Here is an 18,223-nt window from a genome sequence, read left to right as displayed (position 1 = left end):
GAACATTTGAATCAGCTGTGCAGTGCTAATGTAAAAACAAAAATGTGCCCCCTTTGAGTCCCCAGGACCAGGACTGAGAACCACTGCTCTTTATTGTGACCTCTTCCTCTGCAGACAGGCTCTCTGTATATGAGGACAGAAAACCTCATAAGAAACAGACTTCCTTATACACAAATTAGACCACACTGAATATTATGTTATTATTATCTCTGTCCTCACTGCTAGGGACTGGAAGTACACAAAAGTACCTGCCCTATCCAGAATAGCCTAACGTTACTCTTGTTGGATTCTGTATTTTACATTATAGCCATTAGCATATATATGATTAAATATGATCTGATGTTGGTTGTGGGAGGTGTCTGTATTATTTGTGCACTGGAGCATCATTATGAGATTAAACAACTGATTGCTACTTGCCTGTTTGTGTGTGACAAGAACTGAGTAACATGGTGTGACCTGCATGTTGCAAAACTGTAGATAACAGCCCAGCAGATGCTTTGTCCGTGTTTTTTTATGTAGCAATATTGAGCACATGGTGTGACTTGCTGTATCTTACAAAGTTGTGATAGGGAGGGGTGGTCATCACGAGGTTTAACTGAAATGGAAAAATACTGAACAACACAATAGCAGGAACTGAGCAACTGTTATAACTAGGCTGTGATACCAGAACAGTAAGGATCTATACATCGACGGAGGGAGGACTCCAAGAAGCGCCAAGAGGCGGGGACCCGCCTGAGCGCCTGCGATAGGCTGGGCAAGTTTAAACCACGCCCAGCCTCTACTGTGATAGGCCAACAGAAGGGTTGGGACAATGTCTATCACAGTATAAGAACACTGTTTACATACATCTTGTCAGTTATCTGTTCTGCCCTGCCTGGTATTACAGTGAGCTGTATATACGAAAGTTGCATTTGCCATTTATTACTTAGCTAATAAAAAATAGATAGTATACAATCGGTGACTCATTGTTATATTTATCCTGATACCAGATTTGAATTTATGCAATTCTAACACTCTCACTTTGACAGTTGGGGCTGCTATCCTTTCACACTCCTCCATGGCTGTTAGCTAGCTACCTACAAATGCAGGTAGCTAGCGGTGATAAAAACATCAAGATAGCTAACGATAGCTAATATGAAGTTGGGTTGCTGGTGATATTTAATTCACTTAGCTAGCTATTTATCTATACAGTATGCAAAGTTGGCTAGATAGCTAACTACTGTTAGCAGCTCATTTGAGTTAGTCTGCACTGTGACGTTAGCTAATAAAACAAAGTTGTTGTTTTTTACATTTTAGAAATGTATTTACTTAAAAAACCTCTTGTAGCTACCCATCCCGGATCCGGGAGAATTGTCATCAACTGACACTAAGTAGCATAACGCAACGGAAAAAAATCTTACTAGAAAATATTAATATTCATGAAATCACAAGTGAAATATATTCAAACACAGCTTAGCCTTTTGTTAATCACTCTGTCATCTCAGATTTTGAAAATATGCTTTACAGCCAAAGCAAGACAAGCATTTGTGTAAATTTATCAATAGCCTAGCATAGCATTATTGCTAGCAGCAGGCATTCTGGTCACGAAAATCAGAAAAGCAATCAAATTAAATCGTTTACCTTTGATGAGCTTTGGATGTTTTCACTCACAAGACTCCCAGTTAGATAGCAAATGTTCCTTTTTTTCCAGAAAAATTATTTTTGTAGCCAAAAATAGCTCCGTTAGTTCTTCACTTTTGGCTGAGAAAACTACCGGAAATTGCGGTCACGACAACTCTGAAAAATATTCCAAATTAGCTCCATAATATCAACAGAAACATGGCAAACGTTGTTTATAATCAATCCTCAAGGTGTTTTTCAAATATCTATTTGATAATATATCAACCGGGACATAGCTTTTTTTCAGTAAGACCGGGTTGAAAAATGGCTACCTCTTGTCTTTTGCGCAAGAAATACACAAAGAGCCATCAGGTGGACACTGACTCAATGTTGTCGCTCAGGCTAATTTTTTCAAAATAAAAGCCTGAAACTATGTCTTGTGATACTAGACACATTAAGGAAGCCATAGAAAAAGGAATATCGTTGATATCCCATTCACTGCTCAATAGGGAAGCATAGGAAGGGACTCTTATTTAGAAACCGCTGCGTTCATGATTGGATTTTTCTCATTCTTTTGCCAGCAAAATCAGTTCTGTTATACTCGCAGACAATATCTTTACAGTTTTGGAAACTTTAGAGTGTTTTCTATCCTAAGCTGTCAATTATATGCATATTCTATTTTCTGGTCCTGAAAATAGCCTGTTTACTTTGGGAACGTTTTTTTCCAAAAATAAAAAAAATGACCCCTAGATTCAACAGTTACTTGAATAGGTTCTCCCAGCCATGTGGACGATTGGAAACAGGGCAGCAAAAAAATGTGTTAGTCACCAGAGCGTTTTAGAGCATTTTACTGTGTAAATATTTACCCATTTAATAACTAGACCTTTATACAAACTTGCTATGCTGAATTCTTGACACACAAGGTGCTGCCATATGATGTCAGAAAGCCCAGAAGGGAGTCACTCTGTGCGGTCTAAACGGCACCCGGCTTACTTGTGAGCGAGCGCCTCTGAGGTGAAATAGAACTAGAACTGCCTGTGTCCTCCTTCCTTCCCGACCGCTTCGAGGTAACCAAGCTACCAGCATAGCAACGGACACGTTGGTTCGTGGCCTTGAAAATCCGGTCAGAATGTTGCAAATTCGAGCAACAGCCCTAGCAACAAAAATGTGAACTCATAGAATCCCATTGTGTCTTAGGGGGGGCATTATTTGGCACAACATCAAAGCTCCACCACCATATTTTACAGTGAGTATGGGGTTATTTTCTGTTTATGCATTTTCATTTCGAAGCCAAACGCACCACTGGTGTGCATGGCCAAAGAGCTTAATTTTCATTTTAATCCAAGAAAGCCTGGAGTTTGCTCAATGTCTTTGGCACTTTGAATGGAACTGGTGCTTTGGTCAGATGACATGAAAACCAAGCCTTAAGGTCGAAGGAATTGTCCTAGAGCTCCAAGACAGGACTGTGTAGAGGCAAAAATCTGGGCAAGGGTACCAAAACAGCTTTGAAGTTCCCCAATAACACAGTGGCCTCCATCATTCTTAAATGGAAGAAGTTTGGAACCACCAAGACTCTTCCTAGAGCTGGCCGCCCGGTCAAACTGAGTAATCGGAGGAGAAGGGCCTTCATCAGGGAGGCCACTCTGACAGAGCTCCAGAGTTACTCTGTGGAGATGGGACAAACTTCCAGAAAGACATTCATTTCTGCAGCACTCCACCAATCAGGCCTTTACGGTAGAGTGGCCAGACAGAAGCCTCTCCTCAGTAAAAGGCACATGACAGCCTGCTTGGAGGTTGCCAAAAGGCACCTAAAGGACTCCTAGACCATGACAAACAATATTATCTGGTCTGTACAGAGAGATCCTTGATGAAAACCTGCTCCAGAGTGCTCAGGACCTCAGACTGGGGCAAAGGTTCACCTAAGGGTAAGTTGAGCCAATAGCCATGGGCCACCATACCCCATACAAATTATGATAAATGTTGTCCGTTTTATGTATAATATCCATAGTGTTTTTGCAGTGTGTCATGCATATGAACTCAACTGCATTTTTAATGTTACAGAGCAGACATTATCATTCCCTCTGCATACAAAAGTAAAGCAAGCAGGGGTCTAGCCCCCTTGAGGTTTTTGAAAGAGCAGGTAAGGAAGTGAGAAAAGGGAAGAAGTCTATTTGAGGTGCAGCAAGGAATTTAACAATAGACAAAGATAACACTGAAGAAGTGCATTGACAAGAAAAAAGAAAACTAACATGTAACTGCGAAAGAGAGGCTATGATGGAGTAGCAGAGGCTCACAACCCAGCTAACCATTCTAGGGAGAGAAAACATTTTTGTAATGTTATCCGGAATGTTCCCTTAATGTTTGAGTGTCCAGTTTTCCCATAGTCAGGGGAACATTCTATCTATGTTAGTAAAAACCTTCTAATAGCCTTTTTTTAGCATGTTTTGGTGTTGAAGTTACATTCCCTTAATGTCAAACAGAACTTATTTAGAACGGGGTTATAATGTGCAAGTTTAATGTTCTAGACACGTTTCATGGGAACGCTGCAAGAACATTCCTGTGTCCTTTTCTCTGAGGTTTAGGAGAATATTCTATCAACCATCCCAGCAAACATACACAGAACATAGTTACCTTGATCTCAGAATATAAGTAATTCATGTTCCAGACACGTTTCAAGAACATTTCTGTGTACCAGTTGTCACCTGATGGTTCCAAAGAAAAGTGTTTTTATTACACCCTGTTACTGTTACTCATCAAGATCCTGATTAGCAAACTTCTAATCCATTTGCAGTGCTTTTTGTCTGTTGGCAAGGTTAGCGATACCCACACATAATGCTTTTAATATAGTGTTTCCAACATACATATTTGACATGCATGATTACATATTCATTTATACAGTAATTATTATTCAATGTCCCCACCTGGGATTTGAACTCATAACATCTTGGTTCACAGAATTCAGAGCTTCCTGCTATGCCATTATGTCAGTATCAGTTACTTTGACTATTCTCTCATCATTGATTTACTTTACTTATTTCAATCATTTTAGGGCTTTCTGTATAGTCTAATGTTGGTGGGGCATATTAACCTGTTTTACTGATACTCCTGAATCACTATCATCAACAAAAGCTTTTCTTGAGTGTACTTTAAACAGAGCTGAGTGCCTAGGGAGGAGGTGTTAGGGTTTCTTCTGGACAGGGCCCAACTATTCTAGCCTAATAAACACATGCTCCAGAGATATCCCTTATTGGGCCGGTGGTTAGGCTGTTTGTCATTGATGCTGGTGTCTTTGAGTTCAAGACCTTCTAGGGCAGTTACCCTACACTCACATGTTTGGTAATATATGTTAATGTGTTTGTTCGGTATAATCCTAAATAGCTGTGCATCCTTAAAGAGAACTCTATTATCTTTTTGAAATCTGCACCACATACTGTATACCTTGTGGAACAAACATGTCTCTGATTAGGAATCACATCAGCTCTCTATCTGGAACATTCCTAATGTGTTGCAACACATGGCCAAGATGGTAGTGAAAAGATGCTCGACTATGCATATAATTGACAGCTTTGGAAAGAAAACACTCTGACGTTTCCAAAACTGCAAAGATATTGTCTGTGAGTGCCACAGAACTGATGTTACAGGCGAAACCCAGATAAAAATCCAATCAGGAAGTGCCGCATTTTTTGAAACCGCCTCATGAACAATGACTCCTTATATGGCTGTGAAGGAGCTAGGAGTCAGCTTACGTTTTCCACGTTTTCCCCAAGGTGTCTACAGCATTGTGACGTATTTGTAGGCATATCATTGGAAGATTGACCATAAGAGACTACATCTACCAGGTGGTCGCTTGGTGTCCTCCGTTGCAATTATTGCGTAATCTCCAGCTGCAGTATTTTCCGTTTGCTTCTGATGAGAAGCCAACTGCCACCACTGAAAAACACCTTGAGGATTGATTCTAAACAACGTTTGCCATGTTTCTGTCGATATTATGGAGCTAATTTGGAAAAAAGTTTGGCGTTGTAAGTGACTGCATTTTCCGGTCTTTTTCTTAGCCAAACGTGATGAACAAAACGGAGCTATTTCATCTACATAAATAATATTTTGGGGAAAAAATGAACATTTGCTATCTAACTAAGAGTCTCGGCATTGAAAACATCCGAAGTTCTTCAAAGGTAAATTATATTATTTGAATGCTTTTCTTGTTTTTGTGAAAATGTTGCCTGCTGAATGCTAGGCTTAATGCTATGCTAGGCTATCAGTACTCTTACACAAATGCTTGTGTAGCTTTGGTTGAAAAGCATATTTTGAACGTCTGAGATGACAGTGTTGTTAACAAAAGGCTAAGCTTGTGTTTGAATATATTTATTTCATTTCATTTGCGATTTTCATGAATAGGAAACGTTGCATTATGGTAATGAGCTTGAGGCTATGATTACGCTCCCGGATACGGGATTGCTCGACGCTAGAGGTTAAAGGTAATCCTACAGATTCCCATCTTTCAAACTCATTTGAATTAGAACAGATAAGTGTGTTGTAACTGTCATTAACATATAGTGCTGAGAACGTGATGACTCCCTTAGCAGGTCTCAAGCCCAGGCCAGCAGCATCAATGACAAACACCCTAACCACTGTCCCAATAAGGGTTATCTCTAGGGCATGTATAGTTAGTCTATAGTCTAGTCTATAGTCTAGTATAGTTAGGTCCTGTCCAGAAGAAACCCTAACCTCTCTTCCCTACGCACTTGTGTAGATCTGAAACAACTTGATAGGTGTAAGTAGTAGGGTGAATGCACTTTCAAACTAAATTCCAGCTCTGTTAAAAGTATTTTATTGATAATAGTGATTCAGGAGTATCAGTAAAACAGGTTTATATGCCCCACCAACATTAGACACCTATACACAAAGCCCTTAAATTGCTGTGAAATAAGTCAATCAAATAAATGATGACACAATCTTCAGAATAATGGCTATCTGACACGGACATGGCCACCATGTCCCTGCCTGATATCCATTAATCTGGCTATTGAGAGCAGGAAGATTGGAGTACCGTAGACCAAGAGGTTGTGGGTTCAAATCCCAGGTGAGGACATGTTGAATAAGAGTTAGTGCTTATAACTTACATATTTGACACACATGATTACACTTTGCAAGTTCAATTATTCACTGTGTGTGAGAGTATACCCAACTCTGCCAACAGACAAAGAGCTATCAGTGGTTCACTGATCAGGGCCTTGATTGGCTCAGCAACAGGATGTGTAATGGCTTTTTTTTTGACACACTGTTTTTGCAATGTTCCCATGAAACGTTACTAGAACATTAATATCTTATGTTCTGAGAACATATCAACCATCTCCTGTATACAGTATGTTTGGACGGGCGGAACATTCTCCTAACCCTTAGGAACCTGGACACATGAATGTTCTTGCAACATTCCCATGAAATGTGTCTAGAACATTAATGTCTCACGCTCTGAGAACATGCACCAGCCCCCACTGTCACAGGACACCATCACCCACTTACCCCAAGGTGGCTCAACTTACCCTGTCCCTATGCTCTTTTTACCCTGTCCCTATGCTCTCCTTATCCTGTCCCTATGCTCTCTTTACCCTGTCCCTATGCTCTCCTTACCCTGTCCCTATGCTCTCCTTACCCTGTCCCTATGCTCTCCTTACCCTGTCCCTATGCTCAACTTACCCTGTCCCTATGCTCAACTTACCCTGTCCCTATGCTCAACTTACCCTGTCCCTATGCTCTCCTTACCCTGTCCCTATGCTCAACTTACCCTGTCCCTATGCTCAACTTACCCTGTCCCTATGCTCAATTTACCCTGTCTCTATGCTCAACTTATCCCATTCCTGGCGTAAGTTGTGCCAAGATACAGTACCACTAATGTTATGTTTTCAAAACTATTATGTTTACATTAATTCTGATTATGTCCAGGGATAAACAACAACAAATAAATATATGTAGATATCTTTGTTAGAAAGAATACTACAGTATATTTCCCTTGATACTGCATGTAAAAAATGCCTCAACATACTCCACTCTCCCCTTTATATACTGTATATACTGTATGTATGTATATGTATGTATACATTCTTTATGTACGGGTGGTTCTGGGAATCAAACCCACTACCCTGATGTTGCAAGTACCATGCTCTACTAACTGAGCTACAAAGGTCCAAATTGTAAACTGTTCACAATATTAACAAAAGTACGATATGTAATAACATCAAAGCATAAAAGACAATTAAATCTCTTCATTGCCAAGCAGCAAGTACAAATGTGCAATTATCGCTCAAGAGAATGTATTTACAGAATAGTAATTGTAGAGTTCATTTCTCAGTATTTTGTCTGTTTTGTCCATTGCTGTTCCCTTTCCTCATTGGATAAAAAAAAAGCAAAGCAGGCCAAATTCCGATCTTCAAGCCGCAAGTTTTAATTTCTACATGACTGACAGTCTCTGAACTGGTTTCACTCTGGTTTCAATAATGCAAAATGGTTATGCAGGTGTTCAATAGAAATATTTCCATATGGAGCACTAACAAAGATGTCTTGAAAGACTCACTATCAAGGTCCTGGTTTTCTTTTTGCTCGTCTGAGAAGCAAGTCTTGCATCTGTTTCTCGGCTAGGAGTTCTTGTATCCTCTTGTTTCGTGTCGTTTCTCGGAATGGAGGCCGTATTCTAGGAACAAAGTGGTTTTGAAAGACCTCATTGTCTACACCAACGATCCTATACGGCACGTCCACCGAGTTGTTTTCTCGCTTGTCCTCTGTCTGGTGGGGGGCTATGGTGGAGGGCATGAGTGTCACAATGACCCTATGCTGTGTTGGAATGGTTTTCCGTCTCTTGTCTCCTTTAGGTCTGGAAGTAGATGGAGCCAGGGTTGTCCAGGACTCCCTCTCAATAACATCAACCCAAGCTGTGGTGGACTTGGGGACATTTGTAGTTCTGAGAGTTGATGGGTCCTGACTGGAGGGGATTGTGGTGGGTTCAGCGGTAGTGACGGTGATGACGGAGGTTCTGGGAACCGTAGTCTCCTCAGTGGTGGTGGTTGGAGGTTTAGTACTTCTGGCAGTAACCAGGGAGGTGGTTATTCTTCTGGGCTGTCTAGTGGTTAATCCAGGGGTGGTGGTAGGCCTATATGTTTTAGTTGTGCTGAGTTCGTCGGTTTTGGTTGTATACTCCCCATAATCATCACGCTCGACATAAGCAAAGTCAGTGCTATATATCCCAGCAGTGGGTTTGGGTCTGAGGGTTGTTGTCGGGGTCGTTGAATGGGTGCCATTGGTGGGGGTGGGTAGTGTGGTGTACCTCCAGGGCCCAGTGGTGAGGTTCTGGCCCATAGTGGTGAAGTTCCCCTCGGTGCAGGACTTGCAGCACATCTGTCTGTACCCCGTGTTGGTGCAGTACCTGCTCAGCACCTCCATACGACAGAACGCAGACCTATCCCCCTTACACTGCCCTGAAACACAAAGCAACACACATCTCAGAAACAAAACACAACCTCTATAGGCCCAGATGTTATGGTAAACATAATAAACCATAAAACTACCCCAAAGAAAGGAAAAGTGAGAAAGTAACAGAAAAGGCTACTGTGATTAAGCAAGCAGAAAGAAAGGGGATGCTTTGTTTGTCAGACTGAATGGATGTAAACGGTAAGATACAATTGCTCTTCATCATATTATTCATCACTCGCGGTGTATAATCTGTGAGACAAAAAGTTGAATCATTTTAAGAGTTTATTTGTTGGGTTTGGGCTGTACTGCTAAAACAAACTAGAAACCAAAGTCATATAATACACTCTCCCTGTCAAATATATGAAGCTGTCTATATGCAGTTCAGTATAGAGCTGTTTGTCTTGATTGAGTACTGTACATTAAATCAGAAGGTACTGTACACGGTTAATAATTTGGTGAACACGGGTTAAGAACTGCATAACACCAGCAAGCCAAAACAGATGAACAATAACTGATATAAACACTGGGTGTCAAGGGAAACAAGAAATGTGTCCTCCTTTGTGTAAAGGGAACCCATTTAATGTCTCGTGATAAGCATAAAAACTCTTAGTCCAGTATCTCTGATAAAAAATCATTTTGGACCAATATATAGTAGGGAACACATGCTTTCAGGCCTCACAAGTTGGCTGGTGAAAGCACACAATTCATTGTTGTCACCAAGTTCAGAAACTTGGTCCTTAATACAGGCAACACAATTTGATATACTGTAGATACTCCCAAGACACAGTTCAAGTCTTGTTGACACAGGGTTTTCACCACGGCGGCCAGAATATAGCTTTCCACAATAATGATACAATGATAGTAAATGACGATATCTGTGTTGTCCATGACGGTGCTGTGAATAGAATCCATTTGGTTGTAAACATCAAGTTCAAGTCATTTTTTCACCCTCAGGAAGCTTCTGCTGTGTCACACAAGAAAAAGCCATGTTTTCATTTCTCTCAACAGCCTAATAAGGCAAAGGTATTCTCGGAGATGTTTATGACAAAATCATTGCACGAGGTCTCTGAGTATCTTTTTTTTGTTGACTAATTCCTAACAATTATACACTAACAAACAAGCATTTAGCGATATAAGGACACATTTTTAGTGTCCTTGGTCTGACGCACAAAATGTGTTTTGAGTCAAATTCACAGTACTTTCTGAAAGTGAGAATGAAACTCTCACCTCCCCATAAACATTCTGGCCTCCTAACTAAATTCCCATACTGTTTAATGCTCATTTAAAGGTTTCACTTAAATATTTGGCTAGGATTTATACAAAAATACATATACGGTATGGTAACAGTCAGTGATGGAGAGGCAAAGTAATCCACACCTTATTTCTGTGGTACTATTTCTGTTGATAATTGTGTATGCATACTGTATAACTATAATGAGCATGAGTCTGCTGCACCTTTTGTGTTGAATAAAATGTCTCATCTTGTTATCAAATCAAATCCACTGCAAATTCACTTCCATATTCACTTCCATGGAGTGTCCAAGGTTGAAACCCAACGACACGCAACCAGTGAGCAACTCCATATACAGAGGCCACGACCATAGTCCTGCATCCAGGCGTTGATAGAGCCTTATCAGGATGGGATAGGAACTTCCATTTCTCTCGTCAGTGAGTGTTCCAAGGCCAGCTCTGCAGCCTACAGTACAGTAAGACCCCTGAAGGATAGAGTGTGTGAGAGAAAGAGCCAAAGAGACCACAGTACAGGAAGCCTCAACCCCCCTCAGCCAGACCGAGAAGCCAAAGTCGGGCAGGAGCTTTTCGGAGCCAACTTCCAGTGTAGAGGAGAACAGGAGAAGAGGAGAAGAACAGAGAGCCACTATCAATGCAGTCTGCCTTGCAGAGAGAGGCAGAGAGAGAAGGGTAGAGCCCAGGTGAGCAGAGGCATGCAGCGGACCCCACACTCCGCGCTATAGAGGGGACGTTTACTTGAGGAGATCTTGGGTACAGGAAATTCTGGGTTGGACCGTGACAGCCACTGGATCAAAATGTTTTTTCCGTCACCTGAGAACAAAACAAACAGAAAAGGATTGTGCACGGTGTGAAAATCAAACAATATTGTATCAGTAATACATTTTTATGTACTTTTTATGCGTGGACAGGCACCTGTGCAGGGGACTAGCTGGCAGGTCCTGAGTGTAATGGGTTTGGTCTCCATGCAGAGTCCAACTGAGTTATCAGGAGTGCTACACAGAACCTGGCGCTCCTGGCTCCCGTTGCCACACGTCACCGAACACTAAAACACACGCACACACTCCTCTGAGTTAAAGATTTCATGGAAGCAAGTGTTTTCCTGTCTATCTTATATTTCCTGTCGGTAATGGTGGAGAATTATTCACATTTGCCTTTCAACGCCTACGTACCTGGGACCAGGGTCCTACTCTCCACTGGGCAGGGCAGAGCTGGCGGTTGCAGGGTCGTCGTCCCTCTGGCCTGTCATCATTACAGTACTTGCTGTGGATGGAACGTTGGCCACCTCCAGAGAGGGGCTGCTGACAGCGTACAGAGCGGCTCTGGTAGCCAGTCTTCCCACAGGATGAACTGCACTCCTCCCAGTCCCCAGTGATCCAACTGGAGAATAGAACACACACACACACACACACACAACACCACCACCACCACCACCACCACCATACAGGTAGAGTGAGAATGGAAATGACTTACTGAGACAACAGGAATAAGATTATGTACAGACATAGTAATACAATTGTTGCATAGAACATTCACAGCACACGTATCAAACAAACACATTCATAAATGCATTCACATACACTGGCTGGGAGCACTCTTTCTGGTTACAATCCCTGCTGATAGCTCTGAGATTGTCGATGTTCACACAGTAGGTGCGGTGGACCATCTTCCCATCGGACTTTCTCCTGCAGCCAAACCGTGTGTACTGCTTACCTATCGAGGGTACAGTGTACACAATACCACTCACATCAACAATGTGGGTCAACATCCAAGGTTATTTGACAGGTAAGCCCTTTCCTGCAGTCAATGACCAAAAACGCCCTCTTTGGTTTCATGGGTATGTCATTCATATTTTTTATACTTTATTTTTTAATAATGATTCGAAATACGAAAATACGGTGTTTCTATGTCAGTTTTTTGGGGGTATATTTCAGTCTTCTGTGATGTACAGTACATAAAGTGTAATATTGGGATGCAAACTCAAAATGTACATGGTGCAGGTGTCTTCTTTTTTTAATAAGCCCATAACCATGTGTGTGAGGTCTACACTTTTGTTTCAAAGTAGATTTGTTTAAGACTACCCAGAATGTGTGACCCCGATTCAGCCCACCGCAGTAAAAGGTTTGAATAGCATATTTATTGACCCTTCCAAAGACACGCTTGTTTTACCTACCTCCTCCACAGGGTTTAGAGCACTGAGACCACTTTTTCAGAGCCCATTCAAAGTAGGCTGTGTCCTCCTGCACCAGGTTGCTCTCTATGGATGACTGCAGCTTCTCGTGCAGAATGTATTTGTAGGAGAGGGTCACTTTGGAGTCACCGTGGGAACGGACCTGTGGGAGGAAAAGATACAGTACATGCCATAAATGACAAATAGTAAGTTATGGAGCAGCTTGAGACGTGGCAAACATGACAGCGACAATGATACGGTACATTTTCTTTAACTACTGTGCATTTGTTTTAAAGGCCCACACTGTTAGGTTGGAACAATATTGTGTACATGATCCATTTCAGACTGTTTTGGTGGGGTGTAGTTTTGGCCTTCCAGAGACATCACCATGCAGTAAATTAGTTCATTAACCAGTAAGAAACATCTTTGCCAAAACCAGAATGTTTTTTGTTTTCCCCTCCCCACTCAGACCACTCCCAGACAGTCCTAGCAAAATTATTGCCTGAGAAATTGCCCTTTACTAAGAAGCTGCTTTGATTTATTTTTGACCATTTTAATTGAAAACAATCACAGTATATAATTGTTACCCAAAAATGATTTGATATTGAGATAAAAACAGCTGCATTGGACCTTTAACTAACTCCACATGAGGCAAACAGATGCAGAGGCGTTTGCCAATGATATGGCTGGATAGTGGATACTCACTGCACAGAGAACATTTCAGGTTCAATTATTTCCTGAAGCTACTACTACTATATCCGTTGGTGAGGTGGTTTTAACTAAAAGTGGGTACGGACTAAACAATGATATTAAAAACATTGCTCTGTGGCATGTAGGCTACACATTAACCCAGGTCATCGCAGTCATTTTGATTTTTGTCAGGGACCTGAGTATATTGACTCACCATGACCAGAACAGCATATCCCAGAGGTCCTGTGGTCTGGACGGTCTCCGTGTCGTCATCGTTGTGGTACTCCCACTCCACCCCCTTCTCTATCACCATACGGGACTCCGGGAACTCATCCTCGTTATTCAGAAACAGATGACCCGTGGCCTGGTTCTTCACCGCTGACACCGGGAGAACAATGAGAAAAGGAAATCCTAATGGTCGGTTTCTTTTCCGTCTCAGAATGACACTTTTGGTTAAACTTGAATTTTCCTAAACTTGGCTATTCATATGAGGAACAATCCAGAGACATTTGGCAGGATTGTGATGATGAGCATTAGAGCAGTATAAATCAGTATCCTCAGGTGATCTCTTCCCAGTAGTCCCGATCCATTATTGGCAGCCGACTAGAGTTGTCTGTACTCTCAAACCCAACGCAGCCAAGACCTGACTGAAGCAGCAATTAATAACAACCTTCCTTACCCAAGCTAGTCACAGATTACTGATTTATTGAGGCCAATGTCCAGGGATATTAACGACCCACTCTGTTATTCACAGAACCGTCCATAAATAAACCTACCTAAGATGTGAGGGGTCCCCTTGAACTCCTGGATCAACAGATGCCTGGCCCCTCGGGGGATTTCAAGTATCTTGAGGAAACCTGAAACAAACCGCAAACAAAATAGATGTGTGATGACGAAGAGTCTCGTCTTGGCATAAAATCAGCTTAAGATACCGAGAAGAGCATCCCTAGACTCCCATTAAAAAATAAGAAATTGTGAAGTGAGGGTAGAGGAAGTTGAGGAGGGGCTCACCTTGTTTTTTAACGCTTCTAGTGAAGTTTCCCTTGATGATCTTACAGCTGGAGTTGTCTCCACCGCATATCCCACATTTGTCCTCCTGCGTGTCGGAGGCTATCTGGTTATCACAGCCAACGTGCTGTAGAGAGATTAGGTGAGTCAGTGTTTGGGAGTATGGGATCCGGCTGAGGAGTGGGCCTGGATGGGTCAATCAGGACAAAGACATTCTTTCCGACAAAATTATTTCTGACAAACCTCCTCCCATTGCACAGTCAACATTTGAGAGTTGTACAGTGCCGTCATGACTCATACTACAGTAATAAGGTGGACAGACAGTATAATACATTATATACGGAAAGGGAAAATAAGGGGTAAAGGATTGCGAGCGAGAGAGAGAGAGAGAGAGAGAGAGAGAGAGAGAGAGAGAGAGAGAGAGAGAGAGAGAGAGAGAGAGAGAGAGAGAGAGAGAGAGAGAGAGAGAGAGAGAGAGAGAGAGAGAGAGAGAGAGAGAGAGAGAGAGAGAGAGAGAGAGAGAGAGAGAGAGAGAGAGAGAGAGAGGACTGTTTATATCAGTCTGGAAAGCCCATATGGAAAACGGTCATAACTTCAGTTGCACCAGACCAGCGAAAAATACCCAGTAGCAGGAGGAGATTTATGGGATTGTGTAAGGCGTCGTAATGTTTATGGCCATATTTAATAATGTCCCTTCATGCATGACTTCTGTAGGCCAGAAGACCTGGGCGATGCCTACCTCACAGTCCCCCCGCACACATATACTGTAAGGGTCTTTGTAGGAGCAGCGTGTGCCATCGTGCACCATCCTGTTCATGGCCACCACGTCTCCTGTCTCCTTAGACTTGCAGTAGAGTTGGCATCTCTCATCAGCTACAGTACAGATGAGAGGAGGGGAGAACATGATATAGGGTTTAATAAAGAAATTATAGTCATACAGTATTCAGCTTTCTTTGACTGTGCCCATTTTCCTGTCCATATTCCACTGGCACAAATGAAACAATCTGAACAAACAATATTTTGAATTCTATATCTGCATTATTTTGTTTTAGTCATGAGGATACACATGTATGGCAATAACAACAGGATAATGCAAAAGGACACTGTAAGGGTGTGTAATGAGACTCTTCATTTATAAAGCTATCAAATAACACAATAACAATCTTTCCACCCGGGTGGAAAGCAGGAGGGAGATTCCTGAGTAATGACATTTCCATGTGTCCTTATTTAAACACTGGCCTGACCGACATTCCCCTGACATGTGGAGAGGCATGGCCTGTCTGTCTGAGGGCTTCTCGGATTCCCCGGGTAAACCAATCATTCCCCATTGACCCCACTCAGAACAATCATTATAGTCGCCAAGAGACTTGAGCTGCTGGGTCATTAACTGAGCTGATGCTCCTTCTTCTCCTACTCCTACTTCTCCTGCTCTTCCTCCTCCCTCTGCTCTCCACCTAGAACTCAGCTGTCTGTTTTAGCTATGGGCCACCTTATGTAACTTCAGATTTGTATGATGGTTTGCCATGGAAATTGTCCCTGGCCTCACAACGGAAGAATGAGAGCAGTGATGTAGACATTTTTCCTTTCTCTCTCAACAAAGCCTCCAGGTCAACTTCTGATAAAAAAAATAAATAATTAAAAGCCATCTGGCCTCTGGACAGTCCATGGTTGGAGAAGGCGTGCACAACACAGGAGGTTGGTGGCACCTTAATTGGGGAGGACAGGCTTGTGGTAATGGCTGGAGCGGAATAAGTGGTATGGCATCAAACACACGGCTCCGTTCCAGCCATTATTATGAGCCATCCTCCCCTCAGCAGCCTCCACTGATGCGCAAAATGGAGAAAGTCCAACTCTTATTATACTCTGCTTCTATTCTAGGTGTAACAAGATGGCAAATAGTTGCGTCTTATTCTTAGTGTCCAAAAAGTGGTAGTTATGCTATAACACAGTCCACCTGTTTAAGAATATTGCTAAAGTATATTAACGTCAGCCCTTCTCTGGCCCCTCTGTCTTTTTCAAAGCCAGGACTTTTGACTCTCAGGCAGCACTATGGACTTACGGTCAGGATGCTCATAGGGCAGCCAGTGGTGCTTGGTGTTGTCATACTCAAAGTAGGGGTCCCACATCTTGCACTGCTCCTCCCTGAAGTCAGCGAAAGGCTCGGAGCACTCCTCTAGGTTGCACAGCTGGAATTCATAGCTGTTGCCATAGCAGGTGCGTCCTCCATTGGCAGGGCTGAGTTATGGCAAGGGAGAAAGGCAGCGGGAGTCCCTTACATTTTAGACATCTTCCTATTATGAAGAGGGAGTGAATGCACATCTATCTGCGTGTCGTCTTGTGTTGTACTCACGTTGGGTTGTCACACTGACGGGTCCGGAAGCGCACACCACCCCCACAGGTGCGAGAGCAGGAGCCAAAGTTACTCCACGTGCCCCAACCACCATCCTGCCTTAGAATGTCTGGAGTCAACTTGATGCAGTAACCTTTGAAGCAGTGCTGAAAGAGAGGGAGAGGGATGGGACGGGAGAGTGATAGAGAGAGAGAGAGAGAGAGAGAAGCAGGGTGAGAGGAAGAGAGTTGCCACTGCTTATGTTTACACAAACACTGTAGCAAAGCGTTCACGTGTAAAGAGGAATCGTTCTCACCATCCCCGGTGAACACTTAGTGCCGTCGATGGGCGGACCCTTCTTGGTTTTGCAGAAGAAGGGGTTGTCTGGGTGACTGCACCAGAGCTGCTTGCAGGGGTCATAGGTGCTGTACTAAAAGAAACAGATTCATGCTCTCTCTCACACATGCAGCTGAAGAAAGCTTCCCACAGCCTAACACTGTCATTAAGGATGTCTATGTTAATACTTACATTTTGTGAAGTACGTATGTTACCAAGGCCCTTAAACAAGACATTGAACTTGGTCAAATCTGATTCACCAAGACAAAAACAATGTTTGAATTACACACAGTACATAGAACCACACATACTATATATCTATTGCGGTCCCTCACAGCACAGCACCCTCAGATACATTTGCAAGAGGATGTTTCATGCATAACGCCTTAACTCAAGTAGTTTAGACTGTAGGTTAAAAATCACCCCATCTTTGCTTACTCCATCACCATCAAACAAACGAACAGGCTGCATGCGAACGTACAGTACATGTAACCTGGCCTGAACTACATGGAACAAATCATGGAGTCAGGTGTGCGTGTGTGTGTGTGTGTGTGTGTGTGTGTGTGTGTGTGTGTGTGTGTGTGTGTGTGTGTGTGTGTGTGTGTGTGTGTGTGTGTTTGTGTACACACGAGGTCTGTAAAACCACAGTCCACCAAGCTCATAAAATACCAACCCGATTGACACAAATGTACATGAATGTCACGAAGGGTAGACAGTGACATGGTTGACCACCCTAACAGGCACCGTAACAGCTACACGGTTTGTGGACAACATTAAACAAAGAAGTTATGGACACCCTACTTCTCGGGACCTAGGCTTATCTCTTACCTGCTTTGCTGAACGGGCCACCCTTCGCAGCTAAGGAAATAGTTTGACAAGAAAGCGAAGCAAAGTGTCCAATTGGCACTCCCCCCAATTTACTCCAGAATGTGATCCAAAAACCTGCTGTCCCAGCTGTCTTTATTCTCTTCTTTCCACATCAAACAAAAACCATCTCTCCAAATAGTTCAGCCTTCTTGAAACGAAACAATGAAAAACATTTCAATATAACTGACTCTGAAGTGTCGACTTCCTCTTTAGAGGGGCAATTAAATGTACCCGTTATTGTTTTGTAGTTCTTTTCATCCAAAGACTAATGAGGTCATACTGCAGCGACAGATCAAGTCGGCCTGCTTTGAACTCATGAGTTCATAAAAATCTGATTTGTTCCCCTGGATGCTTTAAAAGCTAAGATGGCTCCGGTTTTATGGTCACACCCTGACCTAGACCCAGACAAGGAGGTCAAGGAGGAAGTCAAGGACGATGGTCATTAGAGAGACCCTGGAGTGAAGCTCAAGCTCTATTGGATGTTACCAGCCCCAGATGGCAGCCTTTCTAAGGGA

At 42.6% G+C, this 18,223-nt stretch overlaps 1 protein-coding gene across 1 annotated transcript in view; it reads right to left on the bottom strand.

Annotated features, from left to right (window-relative positions):
• Positions 1 to 7,558: 7,558 nt before the first annotated feature.
• LOC110533139 (A disintegrin and metalloproteinase with thrombospondin motifs 2) overlaps positions 7,559 to 18,223 on the bottom strand; it is a 48,628-nt gene continuing 37,963 nt past the window's right edge. The window contains exons 10-22 of the mRNA XM_021617226.3: positions 16,822 to 16,935; positions 16,527 to 16,672; positions 16,236 to 16,411; positions 14,916 to 15,049; positions 14,180 to 14,303; positions 13,945 to 14,025; positions 13,383 to 13,546; positions 12,482 to 12,641; positions 11,889 to 12,021; positions 11,481 to 11,688; positions 11,224 to 11,353; positions 11,047 to 11,121; positions 7,559 to 9,065 (exon numbers count right to left, since the gene is read on the bottom strand). Coding sequence (XP_021472901.3) covers positions 8,170 to 9,065; positions 11,047 to 11,121; positions 11,224 to 11,353; positions 11,481 to 11,688; positions 11,889 to 12,021; positions 12,482 to 12,641; positions 13,383 to 13,546; positions 13,945 to 14,025; positions 14,180 to 14,303; positions 14,916 to 15,049; positions 16,236 to 16,411; positions 16,527 to 16,672; positions 16,822 to 16,935 — 2,541 coding nt within the window. The 3' untranslated portion in view covers positions 7,559 to 8,169. The remainder of the gene's footprint in view (positions 9,066 to 11,046; positions 11,122 to 11,223; positions 11,354 to 11,480; positions 11,689 to 11,888; positions 12,022 to 12,481; positions 12,642 to 13,382; positions 13,547 to 13,944; positions 14,026 to 14,179; positions 14,304 to 14,915; positions 15,050 to 16,235; positions 16,412 to 16,526; positions 16,673 to 16,821; positions 16,936 to 18,223) is intronic.

This window comes from Oncorhynchus mykiss, chromosome 10 (assembly GCF_057628025.1).
Source record: "Oncorhynchus mykiss isolate SJ-2025 chromosome 10, ASM5762802v1, whole genome shotgun sequence".
Taxonomy (NCBI): domain Eukaryota; kingdom Metazoa; phylum Chordata; class Actinopteri; order Salmoniformes; family Salmonidae; genus Oncorhynchus; species Oncorhynchus mykiss.
This window is presented reverse-complemented; position numbering and strand designations above follow the sequence as displayed.